General features: G+C 39.0%; 1 protein-coding gene across 2 annotated transcripts; it reads left to right on the top strand.

Annotated features, from left to right (window-relative positions):
* The first annotated feature begins 5,860 nt into the window (after positions 1 to 5,860).
* Positions 5,861 to 22,153, top strand: LOC137108774 (rho GTPase-activating protein 20-like). Of its 2 annotated transcripts, XM_067493800.1 has the most exons (17): positions 5,861 to 6,012; positions 6,121 to 6,226; positions 9,130 to 9,215; positions 11,153 to 11,326; positions 11,504 to 11,653; positions 12,683 to 12,724; positions 12,804 to 12,888; positions 13,091 to 13,168; positions 13,485 to 13,551; positions 13,915 to 14,103; positions 14,223 to 14,395; positions 14,592 to 14,756; positions 15,722 to 15,834; positions 15,949 to 16,141; positions 17,380 to 17,494; positions 17,687 to 18,612; positions 19,451 to 22,153. In XM_067493800.1, exons 2-17 carry the CDS (start codon positions 6,155 to 6,157, stop codon positions 20,219 to 20,221), a joined length of 3,399 nt encoding a protein of 1,132 aa, XP_067349901.1. In that variant the 5' UTR covers positions 5,861 to 6,012; positions 6,121 to 6,154; the 3' UTR covers positions 20,222 to 22,153. The 2 variants fall into 2 exon arrangements, with proteins under 2 accessions (XP_067349901.1, XP_067349900.1); XM_067493799.1 differs by having other exon boundaries at positions 5,866 to 6,226.
* Positions 22,154 to 22,207: the final 54 nt, after the last annotated feature.

Raw genomic sequence — 22,207 nt, 5'->3', positions numbered from 1 at the left:
AAATGGTAAAGAATAGTTTTATGACAGATAAATAAATTTAATCTTCATCTCTTTATATCTTTGTGTTGTTAAACACAGACACAATGTGTTTGTGTGTGTGTGTGTGTGTATTTCACAGGGGCAGCAGTTAGCTCAGTTGGTAGAGCTGCTGCCTACCGACCATAGGGTCCGAGGCTCGTGCCCTGCTCTTCCTGACCACATGTCAAAGTGTCCCTGGGCGAGACACTGAACCCCCAACAGCCCGTCCCTATCCCCAGCCGTCCGGTCCTGGTCCCAAGCCCGGAAGAAATTGGGGTGGGTTGTGTCAAAAATGTGCCAAATCAACATGCAGACAAATGATTTGCTGTGGTGACCCTGTACTCTATGTACTACTAATTCCAATCTTATGGAAAAGGCTCTTTATTATTTAGGCTGCAAGAGTAATTAGATTTCATCTATTAGCTTGTATTTGGTTTGGTTTTGTACGTTACGTTGTAAGAAAGTACTATTAGGAGACAGGTTAAGAGGTATGGAATTAAGTAATAAGTATTTCTGCTTGATTAGAAACTGGAAATTGTTTAGATACATAATTGAGATGATCATAGAAATAGTGTACATGCTTAAGAAGGACAATCCCAGGGAAGTTGAAACAATTGTGAGGTTGACTAGAATAGAAATGTACTTGATGTTTGATTAGGAATGAAAATGCATTCATCTCTTTTGTGGTGAACACATGGAGGATTAATTGTCACTTGAGGAAAACATACAATTTCTGAGATGGAAGCCATAACAGAACCAATGGAAAACTAGTTAAGTGCCACATACAGGTGCTGGTCATATAATTAGAATATCTTCACAAAGTTGATTTATTTCACCAATTCCATTCAAGAAGTGAAACTTGTATAATGTATACATTCATTCCACACAGACCCATATATGTTTCAAGTGTTTATTTCTGTCAATTTGATGATTATAACTGACAACTAATGAAAACCCCAAATTCAGTATCTCAGAAAATTTGAATTTTACTTGAGACCAATACGAAGAAAGGATTTTTCCACACTCTAATCAGCTAATAACTCAAAACACTGGCAAAGGCCTTTAAATGGTCTCTCAGTCTAGTTCTGTAGGCCACACAATCATGGGGAAGACTGCTGATTTGACAGTTGTCCAAAAGACGACCACTGACACCTTGCACAAGGAGGGCAAGACACAAAAGGTCATTGCAAAAGAGGCTGGCTGTTCACAGAGCTCTGTGTCCAAGCACATTAATAGAAGGCGAAGGGAAGGAAACGTGTACAAGCAATAGTGATAATCACACCCTGAGAGAATTGTGAAACGGGGGAGATTCACAAAGAGTGGACTGCAGCTGGACGTATGCAAGACATCTGTTTCAGCTGTCGCATTCCTTGTGTCAAGCCGCGGTTGAACAACAGACAGCGTCAGAAGCGTCTCGCCTGGGCTAAAGACAAAAAGGACTGGACTGCTGCTGAGTGCTCCAAAGTTATGTTCTCTGATGAAAGTCAATTTTCCATTTCCTTTGGAAATCAGGGTCCCAGAGTCTGGAAGAAGAGAGGAGAAGCACAGAATCCACGTTGCTTGAGGTCCAGTGTAAAGTTTCCACAGTCAGTGATGGTTTGGGTGCAATGTCACAACTTTGGGCTCCACTGTGTTTTCTGGGCTCCAAGGTCAACGCAGCTGTATACCAGGATGTTTTAGAGCAGTTCATGCTTCCTGCTGCTGACCAACTTTATGGAGATGCAGATTCTTTTCCCAACAGGACTTGGCACCTGCATACAGTGCCAAATCCAGTACCTGGTTTAAGGACCATGGATACCATGGTCCTTAAACCCATGGTCCTTGATTGGCCAGCAAACTCACCTGATCTTAACCCCATAGAAAATCTATGGGGCATTGTGAAGAGGAAGATTCAATATGCCAGACCCAACAATGCAGAAGAGCTGAAGGCCACTATCAGAGCAACCTGGGCTCTCATAACACCTGAGCAGTGCCACAGACTGATCGTCTCCACGCCACGTTGCATTGCTGTAGTACTTCAGGCAAAAGGAGCCCAACTAAGTATTGAGGGCTGTACATGCTCATACTTTTCTTGTTCATACTTTTCAGTGGGACAAGATTTGGGGTTTTCATTAGTTGTCAGTTATAATCATCAAATTAAAAGAAATAAACACACAAATATATCGGCCTGTGTGGAATGAATGTATACATTATACAAGTTTCTTGAATGGAATTAGTGAAATAAATCAACTTTGTGAAGATATTCTAATTATATGGCCAGCACCTGTAGATAAAATATAATGGCATGCACCTTTTTGCTGCAGGATAATACAACTTGGTCCTGTTTGTAGTTTGTGTAATGTAAAGTTGGGTGCAAGGGTTTCATTGAAATGAGGCACAAATGTAACCCCTACATAATATGAATGAACATTCACCTACTAGAAATGTTTAAATCATCAGAAGTAACAAAAATAGTCAAGTGTATTAAAAAAGGTATATTAAAATAATATCAATTCAAAAAATGTGTATCCTCCTCAATAAATAAATTAAAAATTCCTTTCTGATAAAGCAATATTTGTACTAACTTGATGTGCAATGAAATATGTTAAATTAAATAACTTTTTTTTAACCTTTTGAGACATTTTAAAATAAGGTGATTCAAACTGGTTTGTGCCCAACTATTTTTTACTTATATCAGGCAAACGTTCTACAGCAATGATGACTCATTTCATGGTTTTTATCTTTCACCAGATGTCGCACTAATACCTGCCAGAAAATGTTGTTAGTGTTTGGTGCTAAAATTCAAGTTTCAAAGGCTCAATAGGTTTGAGGGATTTTACAGATGTGCAGCAGATTTGCCACATTCTGTGTATTTGGGTAAATTGAAGAGAGATTCATTCAACAAGATTTAGATTTGCTAAGAACAATACAAACAACAAATGTCTTTATGGATTAGACGTGACCCAAAACTGTTGCTCCCAATCCGCAGAAAGAAGAGGGGAGAACACACAGTAATGGTTAATGTAATGTTCATTGTTTTGTTTTTAAGCATATAGCTACGAATACATTTTTTGTACCTTGAGAAGAAATATGCGTCAGTACATCCCCTCACCCGCTTTTTTTTTATAGACATTGGTTTATGATTTGTGCTTTGCACTTTTAACCTTTGGGCTTTGTGAGAATAAACAGTATAATTTCATACTGAGCTATATTTTAATAATTATTTTTTGCACAAATATCCCACTGGAGACACAAAAACTGAAGTACTGCATTTAGTTTTCTGTTCATTGTTACAGTGTAAAAATGTTTGATAAGTTTGTCTGATTAAATTTACCTCGTTTAACTGAGGTGCTACATAGAGCAACTATGAATTATTTTCTCTCTTGTAGGTCCTGACTGTATACTGATTTCCATGATGTGGACAAGTAGTAGGTAATTCCCAACACACACACACACCGAGCTTTTGTGTTAAACATGTTTCATTTTTGAATAACTGAAACTGAGCTCCTTAGTATATAAGTGCAAACATTATGAAGTAAGATGCCAAACAAGAGCAGAACGACTAAGATAGCCATCCATTAAAAGCAGATACTGCTGACTACAAAAGGATTTAGGAATCACTGGTCATTTGTACTGAAATGAATTGAAATTGGTAATTAATCTGTAGCCATCATTGATATTTTATCCAGGATTTGTCACCCTCATCTTTTTGTAGTTGATACTTGTAAGTCATCTTCTCGTTGTGGACCTTCTGTGAAAACGTCCCTAATATTGCATTTAAAACATTTTGAAAATAATGTTTTAATTCTCTGTACTGTTTTATTATGTTTATTACACAAGAAATCCACAAAATTTAGCGTTTTTATATTATTTTGTGTCATGTCAAAATAGTTTACTGTCGAGTGACAATATTTGTTTTTCAGTTTTTCACCTCTGATGTTCAAAAGGGTCAAAAGAAACTTACTTTTGCTTCCATACAATAAACAATTGATTCCACATTTTTAAAAATGTTGTACCTACATTAAATAAAGTTGTTTTATAAGACCCATGTTGTTTTGCCACCTTTTCTAATTTTTCTGATGATTCATGTTTCTGCCGGCTCAAGTTTCATAATTTCTTTCCATTATTGTGAAATAACTTTTTTTTATTGTTGACATTAAGTACTGCACAGAAAATTTCCCTGTGGAAAACATTCTTTTATACTTTTTTTCTTTTACTGATAAGTTTATAATAATCCAGGAATTCACCAGTTAAAAACATGAGTAACATTGAAATATTTAAATGCAAACATAACTTTGATAGAGAAATAGTGTAATGAATTTTACGCCAATTTGATTATTTTTATTCCGATTTAGATATTCAGAAGTGTGACATATATTAAAACTGAAAACAAAATGTATATAAATGCTGTTACAATCCAATTACCCTCAACTATTTAATTTAATTCCCTTTGTTTTAAATTCAGTTCCAAGCCAAAGTCATACACTAATCAGTTACAGCAAATTTCTCCAGGCAAAATTAACAGCAGATATTAATTTTGTGGCTAATTTGTGTCTGGTACAAAATGTTTGTGCCAATCTCACTGGGTTATTGGCGTGAAATGGAACAGACAGGCTGCAAAGAGGCATTGGAGGATTACACATGACCTCTTGTTTGCACCACCTCTTCAATACGATCAAAACAAGTTTAAAGATGGAAAAAGTGTGTTTGTAGCATCGACTGAGAACAACTGAGGAGGGGGCGTTGCTTTTTATTGCCGTGCCTAAGGCTGTTCATTATCAACACGAGGGAAAGTAATCATTGAAGTGGTCCACTTTTAACAGAGCTGATTGCGGCCAATTTAGGGAACGAATACTCATGTCTCTATTCTTCACTTTCTGGCCTCATTTTCTTTAGCCCACTTTGTGGCCCACTTCTCTTTCTAGAAGGAAAATCGATTTGAATTGTAATAATTTTTCCTTTGTAAGATGTGCACAAGCTCCCTTTTTAAAATCTTTTCCTTTGAAAGGAAATCTGCCTTTCTCCAAAAGGTGTTTTCTCGCATGTTTTCCCTTTGTATGTAGATGCAGTTAATCTTTTTAATTTATTACGACGACAGCGTTGGAACATAGATATCTACATTTCTAAATATAGAAAATGTTTTTGTACAGTTAATTGAAGTAGAAATGTTTCAGTTAAATAATTTCAAGGAGGTGTCCTACATTACAACTGGATATTCTAGATTGTAGTCAGTACTATTCATAACTGACTGTTTCCTAATCTAATAATTTGGTCTCCGATGGAGACTGATGGGGAGCCTGGGACAGACAGTATCAAACTCACACTGTCAACCAATAATTTCACCGATTTGAGTTCAGAACTCATATGTTCCTTTGACCTGACATACTTAACAGATTTGTGTGTTCTGGGCAAAGACGCCACTGCTTTATATTTGAATTACAAAAATTATGATAAGGGCAAATTAATCTTTTTTATCTTGTAAAATACCAATATTAGGAAACGTGTTTGTGCCACAAAGTGGGCTCAACTTGGCATTTTTAACAGGTCAGGACCCCTCAACAATATGAGGGCGTTACTAGAGGATTAAAGGGGTTGGGGGGTAACCTTTTTTGGTTTGTTTCTTGTGAAATACTGGACATTTCCCCTCCTCCGAATCCTCAAACATTCTTCAGTCTACAGAAAATGCCTAAACACTGTTCTTACCCAATAATCTCACATTTCCCCTTGTTTGTTTTAGATCTGCTCTGATTGTTTGCTGAATGAATGGGAACCATTTGGTTTAAAATAAGCGGACCTATTTTCTGCCGCGTACTGGCGCCGCCTCCGATCTGTGCGTAAAGACGCGTTAAGAAGTGGCACAGCAGCTGCTAATCCACACAGGAGGTGCTTCTGGTTACAGTGCAGCCGCTAAGTGAGGGTGATGAGAGAGAGCTGTGCAATCAGCGGAGTTTCTGTTACTAACTTCTTTTCTTAAACTCATCTCAACTTCCCTCTTCACAGATCTTTTTTTTCCATGTAAAGTTTTCATTGACTTCTAACAAGTTTGTGTTGAGATGGTCTCTTTCTTCCCGAGACGGAGGTTTTTAATGGGATTTCTCTCTCCCCTGCTTCACCTGACGACAGTTGGACGTTGAGCCAGAAGGCGTCTGGAGGCTGGATGGACAACATGTCTCCACAACAGCAACAGGACAGCTTCAGCCGAGGCGGTGGACAGCAGGAAAACAAACGGGTATGTGTGTGATAGATGGGACTTAGACACTTTGTCGTATAAATTAATCATTTTAGCTTGTTGTTAAAATTGAACAGTTTATTTTGTTACTTTTTTAAAGCTTTAAATTCATTTACCGAATGAACTAAAGAACTTTTTTATTGTGTAGCATTTTAAAAGCAGGCCGGGTCAGAGGTTGGTTCAGAGTTCAAGGCTTTACACAAGTGACATCCCGACAATGGAAAAAAGTTGGGCTGATGGCAAACACTTAAAAGAAGTGTGTAAGAATAAAGTTCATGGCAACAATAACGCACGTGTGGAACTCAATTCATTTAATTTATTTCATTACTTTTACCGATCAATACATGGTTTATAAACAAGCTGTAAGCAAATACTGTACTGTACAGCTTATTTTAATCACGTGATAACAAAATAATGAAAGTTTGGAAACATAACTGCACTCCTGATGTGCCTTCATTAAACAGGTAATTAAGTTAATTTTATTTAGAATCATTAACTTCACTTAAAAAAGTTACAGGTGCTTTATTCTGTTAAATACCTGAGCCAAAATAATATTTTCTGATCTTTATTAAACTAAACCACTCGTTTATTCAGCACATCTGTAGTGATCCTGAGGCTGGTGACAGTTAATGTAACAGCATAAAGCAGTTGTTTGTATTTAACATCATTTAGAGTCAGATTGTGTTTGTGTTGATTTCAGTCTCATCTTGTATCACTGCATCTTACTGCAACTTACAAAGACTCTGTGGTTATGTTAAATCCTTTCAGGTTTATTGCTGCAAAAGCAACCTGTATCCAGTGCGAGAACTAAATAACTGCAAGTGTTACTTTAGTCTGAAAACCACTTTACTGTCCTCGTTAACCACTTTCTCTGATATTACAGTAGGTCCTATTAGAGCTGATTTTCTATTGGTCGTTTGACTTGTTTGCCAGCAGAAGACCCATATCTCCATGTTAGCTTATGTATTTTTAGGACTGAAAGGTAACATTGTAATGTGGTGTAGAGTGGAAGGAATGTTCCACCAGTGTGTGATCTGCTAAAATTCATGATATTACAATGTGAAATGTCAAAAATGTGTGGACGTGCAGGATGGTTGAAGGAGACTGATCTTTTCTTACTGTGGGGCTGAGGCACAGTCTGGAGTCCAGCTAGTCCAGGGTGTCATTTCTCAACAACCATGTAATAGATTGGCATGAAATTTTGTTCACGTGTGAAATTGGGGATCCCCTGGGCTTTAGCTATTCAACAAAAGACTACTCTTTATGGGAGTCTCAGTGAATCTCTAGACTCTTGTGATTGCTATTAGCTGCACAAACATTTAAAGTATTATCTCACAGTCTGGCTAATAGTTTGATTTAGGTGTTTTGCAGGTTTCTATTAGAACAACTGGTACATTGGACATAGGAGTAAGACTGTTGAGAATTGTGATTATTATCTAACAGTTGGAATTGCAGTTAGGTGTGTTCTCTTTCTCTGAAACCCATTTAGATTTTATGAGCAAAGTTTCTGCATGTTTTAGGCAAGAGACCGACACCAATAGTAGAGGTAAATGCTTTAACGATACAAATGTATTTTTGAAGGTATCCGTCTGATTATTTAGAAGTAACCTTTGCATGAATATTTACAGACGATACTGTACGTCATGTTTTTGAGGGAGTAAATCTTTCTTGTTTTACTCATTTTAAATGTTTCCTTTTCACCATTTAGCATTACTCCTGCTAATCAAAAGGAATGATAGCACTGCCACTATGAGCATTATTTTATTCAGACACACAGTCCAGCCTGACAAGGCCACTAACATTTCTGTTCATGTTGCTTGAAACACAGTTCTTTTCTTTTAAGCCGAAGAAATGGTTTTCACCACTAATACAGAAGTGAGCACTGACTTATCCCACAGTTACTGCAATTACACAGTAACTTGCTCTGTTTCAACATTTCAACATTTTGCTTCTCACTCACTATCTTCTATTAGATTTAAATGAAACTCCAGTGATCCTCTTCAGGGAAACTAGGATAATACCATCCCGTCGAGGAAACAGTGGATTGATGCAGCATGGAAGTGACATATTTTGTCCCGTTATACAGCCTCTTATCTGCATCTGTAGATACTTGTACTTGTACAATTAAAAAAAATTGGATGTAGTTATGACTGTGTGAAGATGAGGTCCATAATAAACACAGAGTAGAATTATTACTTTTCTGACAGTTTTAGCTTAAAAACTGAGAAATTATGACCTTGTAAAAGTTACATTCATGGCAGAGCTGCTGTATTGGATTATATTAGATTGTACAGATATAGTTAATAAAGTGGCCAATGAGTGTAGAATAAAGACAAAAGTTTTACAGCTCTCTCGTACTGAGTAAATCCAGTGAGAGAAAGCTGAGAGTCATGGCACAGAGACAGACAGAGACTGTTAAGAACTGAACGCAGCACAGCCTGTTGTCACCTCACTAATCTTAATGCTCCTGGATTCTTCAGTGTTTAAATTCTCTTCTTTCAGTCTGCTGCTCCTGCCATTTTCTCTGTGCCACAGTTTGTCTCAAAGCTGTGATGATACATTGGATGTTAGGATTCTTATGTGACAAGTGAGGAAAGTATAAAAGTTGATCTATGGGAATTGAGCCTTTCTGGCTTTGGAGGTCAGAGTGGTTACATGTATAATATGGAAAAACTAATATATGTAAGAGAAGGTAGAAGTAAAGTGTTGCTTGAAGATTATTTTAAAGCTGTGTTTTGTTTTTGAGTGGGGAGAAGAGGCTACAGTGTAGAGAAAGTGAGTTAAAAGGTTAAACGTTCTCAATATGTTCTCAATTACGAAGTGTCTTGGTAATACAGTGGTATGGAAATTTTAATTTTGAATTTATTATTATCCTCCTGGTTTTTCTTCTTTGTCTGTTTCAGCGGATAAAGTCGCAGAGTTATCGACGTCAGTCTGCACCGTCTATGGTCATCACTAAGGCTCTCACCAGGTCCAAGACGATCTCTAGGTACTGAAAAATACATTTAGAGTCAAAACCCTATTTACTGAGAAAATAGGTATGTGTTTTAAATTTAGCTCTACATTTACTAGTGCAGAAGCACATAATATAGTCATTTACATTCTCAAGTTTTTAGTCATCTTGTGAAAATGAGTCATTTTTAATAACTCATATTGAAATGATCTTGACCCCACAACAAATACTGCCCTGAATCTTGATATGTGAAATAATGTTTTACGTATTAATTTGTAGTATGACCGTTTTTGGATTTAGTGATATTACTAATGCAATTCATAAAATACAGTAATTTTTAATTTTAGTTAAAAAGATTACCTTTTAGTAAATATTTATTATACAAAACAGATTTAGTTGTAGTATGTTTTTGCAAGTTTTTTTTTAATTTTACATAACTGATATTGCACCCCTTTGTGTGTGTGTGTGTGTGTTTGTGTGTGTGTGTTGGAAAATCCCCATGCATAAAAGCCTTAGTAAACCTGGCCCTCACATGGTCCGAGCTCAGAGACCTGATACACAGAGGTCACTGAGCTCGGGACACTCGGACAACACCCCAAAGTCACGCTCTTAGATATGTGCCCACGTGCAGATGCACACACTCACACAAACTCATGAACACACACACTTACAAACCCCAGGCACAACCTAGTGAGGTGTTTAATCCACTTGAAGAGATAATGCTTGTGTAACCAGACGTATCAGAGGATCTGGCTGCTATTAATAGTCTTTGTCATCAAACATATGGACTGGGAAAGTGAAGAAGAAATAAACTAATTAAAAAGCTCCTTCAGAGGTGGGGTGCTCCACTGAAAAAGTTCTCTTCAACTACAACCCCTGCTGTCAAAGCCCGAAACCGCTGACAGTGTGTCAACAATATGCTAGGGACATATGAGATAATGTCTCCCAATATTGTGTTTCCAACCATTACTTTCTTTCTCTTTTTTTTCTTATGATGTCGAACCAAAATCCCCCCATATTCACCCATTGAAAGGAATAGTTGAGCATTACTGGCTTTCTTCCCCAGAGTTAAGGGGAGAACATTTGTTAACTCTTATAGCTATGTGCTAATGATTAACAAAAGCAGCCCACTGCACCTCTAAAGCACATTAATGGATGTAATCTACTGTCACTGTGCCTGTGTGGGTTCCCTACCACAATCCAGAGACATGCAGTTAGATTATTGTTAACTCTAGGGAAAGAAAGAGAATCACAGAATTTTACAAAACGGTTTATTTAGGTGGCGAGCGAGTTGTAAGATAATTCATTACAATTCTATCAAAGTAATCCAACATTTTGGAACAATAGAACTTTGTTTCAGTGAAAGCACCTGCTTCACTGACATAATAACAACCACTAAGCTAAAATTACATTACAGAAGTTACATAATGGGAAGTGCCAGAGAGCTTGGATGTCTCATCCAATCAAAAAAACTCATCATGGGTCATCCAAACTCAGTGTTCATGCATAGCAGTATTTAGAAGGTATTTCCTGTTTGGTGATGAAGGGACAGAAAAAGGAGAGAGACACACGCACTGGTATTTATAGTGAATAATCCAGTAACCATCAGATAAAACCACAGTTTTTGTTACATCATAAAATCTCTTAAGATTGAAAGGTTTGGACCAACGAGTTAGCTGCTGCTTAGCATCACCAGTCACTCACGCTTTTCAAAAAATAAGGTACTGTGTGGCCAGAAGTACTTTGAGTCAAAGAAGTTGAAGCACAGGTCTTGACATAGTGTTTTTAATTTAGACTGACTTTGCATAATGATACAGGAAGTTGGAAGATAACTGGTAGAAGTAGGAGTGAGAGAGGACGTATCAGACCTTTGAGAATAGTATATTCAGAATAGAATAGAAAATGTAATATACGATACAAAAAAATACACAACACTGGTGACAAAATTAAATATCTATGTGATTTGATTCCAGGGAGACCTTCTTGGTACCTGTGTGTCCAGAGACATGTTCACTAGTGCAGTCCTTCCTGACCGGCTCGGACCGCTGCTTTCTTCTCCACGGACATGCTCAGTTGAAGACGGGGATGCAGACTCAGGACAGACACTTGTTCTTGTTCAATAACATACTGGTGGTTGCCAAAATCAAGTAAGCACAAGACTGTGTTGTATATTTATCCTCACGTGGAGCCGTTTAGGATCGTTTTGACTGCCCCTAAAGCCCTTCACTGGTTAATTAGGTTAATACCTGAGTCTGGGATCAAAATTATTGTGTGTGTGTGTATGTGGTTAAACTGAGACACCACATGTCTCTGTGCCCTTCAAGGTCAGCCAACCACTTCAAGCAGAAGGCCCGGGTGTGTGTGTGTGAGATGTGGACAGCAAGCTGCATGGAGGAGGTGTGTGAGGGAAGCACAAATCCAGAGAGGAGCTTCGTCATGGGCTGGCCCACCTGCAACTGTGTCGCTACATTTGGGTAAAATGCACGCGGACCAATACTTGAGAATTGTGTTGTCCTGATTCACGTTATACAACAAAACAGAAAACTGTTACTTTATATAGGAAATTGTGTTTTTGGTGTATTTGAAAGGTCTTAACCTGGACTGAATAGATATTTTAGTAAGATTCCAACTAAAACAGTCCAATGCAAGTAACATGTTAAACTATGTCATGTCAGAGGCTGTAAATTGGGTTTACATTTCAGTAGTGAATATGTTTGTGATGTATATGTATGTTTATTTATCAGTGCTATCTGGTCAAAAATCCTCAGTGGTTGTTTAGTAGTGAAGGCATTTTATTACTTTCCAAACTTGTAAAATGACTCCTATTACCGCTATTATTTGCAGTAAGTGAGCTCCATAGGAGTCTGGCGCTGTTCAAGCTGGAAGTCAAAGAGAAGCATAATAAAAATGACTTATTATTAATGCAGAGCCTGTCTTAATTGATATGTTAATGTAAAATGTAAAAGGGTAAAACTAAAACTGAGAGATACTAAATGTTCATTTTGTTCCTCTTCAAAAATATCTGTGAACAAGTCACTTCCTGTTTTGACTAAAGTCTATCAGTAATCAAAATGCATTCCTGAGTTTGGCCAAAATCTCACTTTTTAGTTGCATATCGCTCCACAATAGCTCAGAGAAAACAAACATTGTGTTTGTGGAGCCACAAAGAAGGAATTCTGTACTAGAAAGAATGCAAGTTTAGAGGAAACCATGTTGATTTTGCTTACTTATCCAGCTGAAGCCTCAAATTTACTTTGGCCAAAGTCTGGAATGTATTTTTGCACTGACAAAGTACTGGTGATTTTGTGTTCTCCCTTACTTCCACTGTAATTGGTTTAGGCAAAGATTTCTCAATGATGAGTATAAAGATATATTCAGCCACTAAAAACAAATGAAGCATGAAAAATGTATTGTATTGCCAGTTGCTGTGCTGACAAAATTGTCTGTACTCTGCCTTAATGATACTGATGTGTTTCTGATGTTTCCACCCATCTTCCCCTCAGATCGGCAGAACAGAAGGAGAAATGGCTGTCTCTCCTCAAAAGGTGAACGCTGCCTTCATGTAAAGTTTTAATATTTGTATACTGTTTCAATCTCACTACAGCCTTTTGCTTTTCACCTCAGTCAAATCAAAGAAGAGAAAGAGAAGGAAGAACCTAAAACCATTCCTCTGAGGGTGTACGGGAAGGGACTCAATACTTTTGCTGTTGTAAGTGTGACGCCTTCAGTATCCTTCATCTGCTTTCATCCGTGCACTGTATACATGTATTTATCTGGAATGTGAACAATATGAGGACAAACACCTTTTTTTGTCACTCTGTCAGCAGTGTTAGCGTGTTTGATGTTGGATTCAATCTGCATGTTAACATCTCCCTTTTGCCGCTGCTGCCTTCTCTCCTCCCTTGGGTTAGATCAAGACACTCCCAGTCAGCAACTCAGATTCAACCAATGAGGTTATCCGACTGGCCCTGCAGCAGTTTGGCATCATAGTGAGTAAAAGAGAAAAATGAAAGGCAGTTAAAAAAACTGTTTCTTTAATTCTTGCTTTTTTAGGGCATGTATGATGATAATCAAGCTTTGTCCTTAAGCAATCACTACGGGAACGATAATAATTCAGCTCAGAGTTCAGGAAACATTTGCTGGCTCCCTCCGACCTATACACATAAGTTAATAGAATGGCAAATAAGTGACTTCTTACACTAAATTGCCAAAAAATAAGATTTCTCTGTGCTCTGTTTGGTGTTGCTGCTAAGCCATTTTGTTCTCCGAGGCCTCATAAGTTTTATTTTTTTTCCGTTTCTGCAGGGCAATGTGAAAGACTTCCAGCTGTGGGTCATCTCCAAGAGAGACAACACTCCATATCCTCTGATTGGTCAGTGAGCGAGCAACACAGACTTTAGACAAAATATCAAGAAATCAATCAATCTATCAAAATTCCCATATTGCTGCTAAAATGTCATTTCTGATAAAGCTGTAATTCTATTTACTCACCTCAACAAAATGACACCTTACGTTTAGTTTCTCTCTGGGATAAACATCCAGGCCTGTATACAGGGACTACATGTTATTGTAGACACTAGTGCCATCATTCCAAGAAGAGAGTCATGTAGCTTCTGAATCAGGGAAGGGAAAGAGGTGTGCTGATTATTAATCTGTCGTCACGATCCAATTGATCTTTTAAAGCAGCTAAATCAACCATCCCGGGATTCACACTGTGTCTACTACCCTGTCTCAGGTCATGAGTTTCCCTTCAGCATTCACATGAGCCATGTGCGACACTCAGCATCTCAGGGAGGTGGCAGGGACACTGCTGCTGAGGAAAGACAGAAGGCCATGCAGGTGGAGCAGCTGCAGGTGTACAAGCAGTGCCAGTTCATCCTGAAGCCTCGACCTAATGAAACCCTTCTACAGCACATACCTGCAGGTGAGTTCTTCTGCTGAATCATTTAGTACAAGGTCAAAGTCTCAAATCAAGGTTTACTCTCAGTTGGTGTTTGTGTGCATTATTGTCATATAATCAGGGATATTGGGTTGTCTCTTCAGATTTCTCTCAGAAACCGTTTAAAAGAAGGCGTTCCCTCATCGCCTGGGCCTTTTGGCGAGGCTCCTCCTCCCACCTGAATGAGCTGTCTCTCGCTGGTGCTCCTCGCGGCTGCCTGTTCGGCCAACCACTCTCCGCTCTCTGTTCAGACGACACACTGCCAAAACCAGTCATGGTGAGAGGGTACACTGATATCACAATGTCTATGTACTGGCTTCATGTGTGCCTGAAGCTCTCATTCAAATGGTCTCAGAAGTCTTCAGTTGTAGCAGTGGCACAAAAATTCACAACATGTCAGTTAACGTTATCAGGACTAACATACAGTGCATCTGTAGATAAGATTAGTATTTCTACTATATCTCCTTTACCAGGACATGCTGGCTTTTCTCTACCACGAGGGATCGTGGACACGGGGGATCTTCCGTCGACCGGCGGGTGCTCGAGCTGTCAGGGAGCTGAGGGACTCTCTGGACACTGGACAGTTCCAACTACCTCTGACACGAGACCACATCTTTATCATAGCAGGAGTCTTTAAGGTACAAAACAGTGTGTATGTACTGTAAAGGACTGAAGAGTCACAGACTGAATGAAACTGAATGCCATTAAATTCAATTCAACTTTATTTATATAGCGCCAATTCACAACAAAGTCATCTCAGGGCACTTTACAGAATAACATAATATTATCATTTAGAATTGACAAAAAAAGGTTTCTTTCTGAGATGTCTGTCATCTTTTAATGCACATGCAGCTATTTTAGGTACTATACCATTATGAAAGCAGTCCACGTGATTTTCATTTGTAGTGGTCAACAATGAAGAATCAATATTTTTTTTATTCCATCTATTCACTAGCTATGTCATGTCTTTAACTATTCTTTGTCAGTAAGTTATTCTAATCATGAATTATTTAGTCCATGACTCTTGTGGTCTTCCATAATCTACATGTTTATTTTAGCAATGCCTCAATTGTCCCCCACATCATCATATACTGTATATCTCAAAAAGCTAAAAATATTTTCCAGTACATGAAAACAATCCACCCTTAGGGCTTTGTTTTCCATGTGGATCTGAGTTTGAGAAATGATTAAGAGCATCAGCGGTTGTGTTTGTGCGTGTGTATGGTCTTAGTGTGTGTACATATGTAATTGACCCACATCTGTAAGCACATATCGAATCTGCTTTCATCCTACTCAGCCTCAGTGTGACACGCCGTGCAGCTACGTTAGCAGGACAAATTGTTCACAACAGACGAGTCGAGATTGGCTTGTTAGTGTAATCTGGATTATAATCTTTTATTATCTGCAGGGATAACTGGGAGCTTCTTAGTGCTTAAAGTTTGTCACATGCTTATATGGGAAAGCCTTCTTTTGTGGCTGTAATGATAAAAACATCTAGCAGCAATGGAGAAAACCAGGGAATGCAGCAACAACAACGCCTTTATATTTTTATTCTCAATAACACATTGTCTAAGGTGTCATTTACTGAAGTGTATGTTGTCAGGATTTCTTGCGCAGCATTCCAGGCAGTTTGCTGTGTTGTGAACTGCATGAAGAATGGATGGATGTGCTGGAGGAAGAGGAGGAAGAGGGGGAACAGGTGCAGGACATACTGAGGTAAGATACACAAAAAGAATTTTTTAGAGCCTTGAGGTAAACATTGGCTGTCCCTTATGTGTAACGATGGCAAACATGCTCTTGTTTTTTCCCCCTGCTTCTGTCTTCCTGCAGGATGATATGTCGGCTGCCTAAAGAAAATGCCTTGCTGTTACGCTATGTGTTAGCCATGCTGCATGGTATCCAGGGCAACGTCCACGAAAACCAGATGACAAGTTTCAATTTATCAGTGTGTATCGCTCCCAGCATCCTCTCGCCCCCTGGAGCTCCTTGTAGCCCTGAAGTGGAGGGAGAAGGAACTAAGAAGGTTAGAGAAAGAGAGAGAGAAAGCTGTTCTGGACGGCTGTTTTCTAGTTGTAAGACAAGTCCAGTTTTTATAAAACAATAGAGAAATATTTTCAACCACCCATCTTCAGTGCACCAGCTCATTATTTCTTATAATATAATTCCATGTTTGCCAAATGGCCTTGCTTGGCCAAATTAGTGTTGTGATCTTTTATATACAAAGCAAACAAATTTCAATTCAATTTAACTTTATTTATATAGCACCAATTCACCACAAAGTCCTCTCCAGGCACTTTACAGAATAAAGTAAAGACTATAAAGATGTAAAGAGAGACCCCAACAATTCCCCCTGGAGCAAGCCATAGGCAACAGTGGAGAGGAAAAACTCCCTTTAACGGAAGAAACCTCCAGCAGAACATCGGGCAGGTTGGTAGGACCAGTAGCTGCACTCTGGAAAACACACAGCTTCAAACCCAGGGACACCTGCAGAAAGGGACAGAGAAAGACAAAGACCACTTTGGGAGAAAATACATACAAAAACAAAAACATCAGTAAATTTAAAATCACCTTTGTTATAAGGAAACTGCAGTGATGTCACCAGTTTACATAAAAACAAAGATTTTTGGGTGAATTATCAATAATCTCTTGTGGAATTTGACCCAAAATAGAACTGGCAGTTAAATTTGTCTAATCTCAGAGCTCAGCAACAAAGAGAAGTTTGTCAATTCAGTCTGCGTGCCACAAAGCCAATTCCAACATTGCTATCCCAAGAAACAAGTGGATCAAATGCCCACTTTACCTGATTTACAGCGTCTGCTGATCTGAGAACAGACTCTGTGCTCTCCAGATCCTAACGTACAGTAATGTACAGTACAGTGTAATGAACACTAAGCTGCCTAAACTGTCTGAGATTTTTGTGTTTATTCCTTGTTAATCAGTGCACTAATCCATAGGAATGTCTCAAATCAACTCTACAGAGAAAGTTAAATGTCTAATTTTAGAACACTGACTTTTTGAAATGCAGATGGGGTCATAACAAGCTATGTACATAATGTACTGTAAGGCTGTTTGTTTCAGACAATGTGAAATATTGTCACATAGCTGCTCAGAAATGATGCACTGTCGTATCTAAAAGCAGGACATTACAGCAAGACATTACAAATAAAGTGCTTTATAAAAATCTGTGGACACAAATTCTAAAACAATTGTTACCCTGTTGTTAAAGGGCCTGAGCATGAATTTTCTTTGTCTGTTTCTCAGGTTTGTGAGCTGGTGAAGTTTATGATTGATCACTGTAAGCAGATTCTTGGAGAGGACCCCTCCTCTCTGTTTGGAGGGCCACCGCAAAGACTCACCACTGAGGAAACGGGATCGGGTAGAGACAAAAGCTGTCCAATACTTCATTATGCTAAACATAAAGTCACACACTGAAGTTTAAAGATTCCTGGCAATTCTTCATACAGTAAACAGTTTAAGTGTGTCCTACATGTTGTCCTACATCTTTTTTGACCTCTTCTTTCCTTTTGCTTTTCCTCCTCTGCATAAACATCGTATCCTGCACCATTAGACTTGTGGATGTACCCTCTGACTGACTCATCCTATGACAGTCTGGAAAATGAGTTGGATAACAGCAGTGGGGGGTCACCTGGTGTCTACAGCAGAAGCCCTTTTAACTCTAAGCCACTTCAGGGCAGCCTGGACTCCATCCTCACATTCAGCGACTACGACCAAGACATTGACCCAGATGTAAACCACAATCAAACTTACGGCCTGCATGGTCTGCAGTTACACCCACTCAGGAGAACCAGAAGCAGGACACAGGACCCAGACCCTTCCTGCTCTGGCCAGGATTCACCGACTGTGGACACTCCCTCCAACCTGGACTCCCTGTCCGTGGATGGTCAGCACAAATCACGGCGGTGTTCAGAGCCGGCTATAGCTTATGTAGCCAAGTTTCAGCCTTGTGTTAGAGGAAGTGCTGATGGAGAAGAGGAACTTTCCAAGAAGTCCGGCAGCAGCACACTCGCTCACACCCCCTCCAAAGGTCACACCAGGAGCAATGGAGCTGAGCCTGCGATAAACCTGCATGGTGGGAGATCAGCAGCTCTGGAAGCTAGCTCCTCCAGTCTCTCCACTACCCCCAATTCCCCTGCACCTACCCACTCCTCTATGGACTCTCTTGAGTCCCTCACCAGTGACCAAGCCTGGATAACCAGACAAGGACCAACCAAGACCCATCTGCCCTCCAACTCCTCTGGATCAGATTCCACTTCTGTCTTATCTACACCCGTCACCATCAGCTCTGTTCTGAACTCTGGTGGACACCCAGACTTAGGGAGTAGTCCAAAAGATTCACCACGCAAAGAAACACTCAACCGGGGGACCTTAAAAGGCTGCATGGGCCTCCACCCTAACTCATGGCTGAAGAAAGACCGGAGACTGTCATTAACCCAACAAGACAACTTGGAGAGAGAGCAAGAGGACAAGACTGGGGTGAGTAGAATGAAAACTACCTTATTAAGAATTGAAAGTTGACAGTAAATTTGTAAAACTACTAACAGCAATGACATCTTGGAGTATGGTAAATATACATTTTTACTGTTGATAAATATCAAATAATTATTTCAACCTTAGTCTTAATTACATCCAGCAGATTATAGCTCCATGAATGGTAAACACTGGCCCACTGGGATAACTGTTGTGTCAGTGGTGGTTTGCAGTGACCACTGTCTAAACTTGATGTGTGGGTTAGTACTGTTTTCTGTTCCATTAGATGTTAACAGTGACGACTTTTACATTTAAATATAGACCAGAAATACAACACTCTGTAACTTTTACAAAGAAATTTTGGAACAAACAGTCAGGACCTGCACGTGACCTTTTTTATTCCCCGCACCAACAGCTTCACTGATGCAATAGTATTAACCCAAACTACAGGAAAGTCATCATTTCTAAACAAACCCAAACCCTCCGTCAAAAACGCAATCTATACAGAACAAGGCCTCTGATTTAACTGTAACCAGCCCGTACAAAACAAGACCAGAGGTCATCATGCACAGAGCAAAACACCTAGTCTATGAGGCGATGAACTGTGCCTGAGGGTAGTGTAAACCAGCAGGTGAAAAAACCTTGCTCTGTCTTAAAACCATGACAGATAGACAGAATAAAAGCTGCACCAGTAGCATCCCAGTGGGACTGAACTCCGAAGCTGATAGTGAGATGCAATTGGAAGGCTTTGAAACTATCTAAAAAAGAAAAAGGACCTTTAAACTTAGACTCTTCACCATGTATTGTTCTCACAGTTAAACACACTGTATATTTCTACAAACAGGGGGGACCTACTGATAAGTCACTTGTCCCAGAGAAAGGAAAAGCAGGTGAGAGGGGAGGAGGAAAACTGATCTCCAGCAACCAACTCAAACCCAAAACATCCTGCAGACTTTCAAAAGATGCAGAAGGAGGAGGTCACGTGAGTGGGAGTACTGGCCAAGAATCCCACAAGTCCCAACACCTTAAACAGAACTCCTCTAGCCCCCCTACCCACCACCGCTCTACAGGGAGCCTCCAGTTTCCCAAATCGTCCTGGTTCTGTTCCTCAGACTCCCCGCTAACTGTTAGGCAGCTCAGTGAAATCCACCATCCACATGCAGCACAAAGCGAAGTGAAAGAGCTGAAGCAGTCCTCACCCCCTGTGTTTTACAAGCAGAGTGGTCTGTCTCTGTCTCTGTTCAAGCGACACAAATCACACTCCAATGAGGAGCAGCGAAATTCAAGGCTCTTCCAGCGCCGGGGGTCAGAGCCTGGACGGCAGGTAGTGGCCCCAACACTAACTCGGACGAGGCTGCCCAGCGACCCAGGACTGAAGGTGTCTGAGGTAGATTCCCAGGTTGGGACATCGGAGGCCCATTTCTGCCTTTCCCCCTCTGCCACTAAAGTTGTGAAGGACTACTTCTCCGCTCACCCTCATAGTAACCCCCACAGCAGCCAGCAAGTGGCCCTTGCCCTGGTGGAGAGTCACAGGGAATGGCTGAAGAGATGCAGCAATACAAAAGCAGAGCCAGACTTAGACCAGCTCCTGTTTGCTGAAGAATCTTACGTCTAAATATGAAAGGGCAAATTACATTTAAGTACAACATATCATTCCATCACAATGTAACAATGAACAGATTATCGGAAATACATGAGTTTTCTGTTTTTAAGGATTTAAAATATTGCAACTTTCACAGTGTCCCTAACTGATGTTTACTAGTCATAGTACATTTCAGAGTTCATAGGTTTTCACAAAATGTGTGTTTTATTAGACCATAAAAAGACAATAGCATCTTTAGGGTGAAAAAACATTAGTTTGATGAAACCATGAAGTACATTTTGATATGTTTTAACTGAGTCTATAACTGAAATCAGATTTGCTTGCTGTGGTAGAACAAACACAGAAAACTAGTTAATGTAAGACTTTGTATATTTGTTTTTGTTTTTTTTAATACAGTAAATAAGTAGTAGTACTCTCTAAGGTTTGCCTGGAGCTTTTTGACAGTCACTTTTTGCCAAGTGAATGCAATTGATTCTTGCTAGAATGTCCTCAAGATTGGATTTACACATGCAGAAAGACTTGTGAAATTAATGTTTGTCATTGAAGACAACTGATTTTTAAGTACATTGGGCCAAAGTCAAAACTACCTGAGATTGCCTTTTTAATCATCAACACATAGAATCTCTCTAATCACACAATGAACAACTTGATCTCTGAAAACTGCACTTCCCTGTGGTTTAGCCTGTTTACATACTGTGAATGTATATAATATGAAAAAACTAAACGGATTATGGGCAACATAGTTTCTCCCACAAAGTATGTTCATATGCAATTGTTTTTGGTGATATTTATTTTATGTTTTATTATTAGAAATTGTCAAACATAACTGATTTGGTTAAGGACTGTGCTCAAGTCAACACCAATTACTTCTATTATTAACTAGCTATTAGATTATTATATATTAAATAGATTTATTAATCCCAAATGAAATTTCAATTAGTAGTATTACAGTACAAGTATTACATTAATCTAGGACCGCTTTCCTCCATCAGCACTGGTTTAAAATCTTAACACACAATACTGACATGAGCATAAATAGTAGGTCATATTATTGGATATAATTATTATGGGACATAATTATTACTTAGCCTGTAGTGTCCATGCAGCCTGGTACATATTATCTGTGTTAACTGCATTCTGCTCTATACTGGAGTAGTCCTAAGATAGTTCAAACTACCATTAAAGCAGTTTGGATTTACATTGCTGTCAGCAGCTTAAAGTAAATATTTCATTTTTTTTGTATATTTTAAACATGCTTTTTTTAGTGCTTTTGCCAATTCTAGCATCTGTGGAAGTCTATCATTAACGCCATGCTTTTCTAGATGCCACTAATAAGTTTAAATGTAATAAATGTAGCTGTTGGGGTGAGACTTTGCAATACAAATTGTTTTTACATTAATTGTTCTTTAACCTTGTGATTAACAAATGCTTCTCAACATTAGCAAGTTACAGCTCATCTTGTTTACACACAGTAACAATTCACAGCTATGTTCTTTGTTTTCTATTTGTGCCAATAATGGTTGTCACAAAAGCCTGAATTCTGCAATTAATAACATACAACCCATCCTACTGTTTCTATTATCCACCAATCAACCACAACATTAATACCAACTAGTGGTTTAGTGGTGTGGTGGATAGGAGTTAGCATGGGTACAGATCAGACAGATACAGCAGCAAAGTTGTACAACAAAGTTGTGATGCACTGTTTGTCATGACACCTGTTGACCAGCATTTTATTTTTTTTTCTATGTGGTTTAATATTGTGGCCAATTGGTGTATGTAAACAGGACTGCTCCCTTGGGGGGAGTTTTTTTTTTTAATGTTTTTTCACTTTACATTTTAAGCAGCAAAACGCAAAACTTCTTTGCTTTCTTATGTTGTCTGTGCCTCCTTGCTATGTACACGTTTTGATACGTTGAATTACTAAAGCTGTGAAACTCTGCTTTTGCAAATAAAAAGACCTATGAATAAAAACCTAATTAATGTGCCAATAGTGGA

The sequence above is a fragment of the Channa argus genome, chromosome 23 (genome assembly GCF_033026475.1).
Source record: "Channa argus isolate prfri chromosome 23, Channa argus male v1.0, whole genome shotgun sequence".
NCBI classification, from domain to species: Eukaryota; Metazoa; Chordata; class Actinopteri; order Anabantiformes; family Channidae; genus Channa; species Channa argus.
This window is presented reverse-complemented; position numbering and strand designations above follow the sequence as displayed.

Coding starts and splice junctions, on each gene's coding strand:
- LOC137108774 (XM_067493800.1), top strand. CDS start 6,155: ATGGACAACATGTCTCCACAACAGCAACAGGACAGCTTCAGCCGAGGC. Junction 6,227..9,129: donor GACAGCAGGAAAACAAACGG/GTATGTGTGTGA, acceptor TGTCTGTTTCAG/CGGATAAAGTCGCAGAGTTA. Junction 14,104..14,222: donor TCTACAGCACATACCTGCAG/GTGAGTTCTTCT, acceptor TTGTCTCTTCAG/ATTTCTCTCAGAAACCGTTT.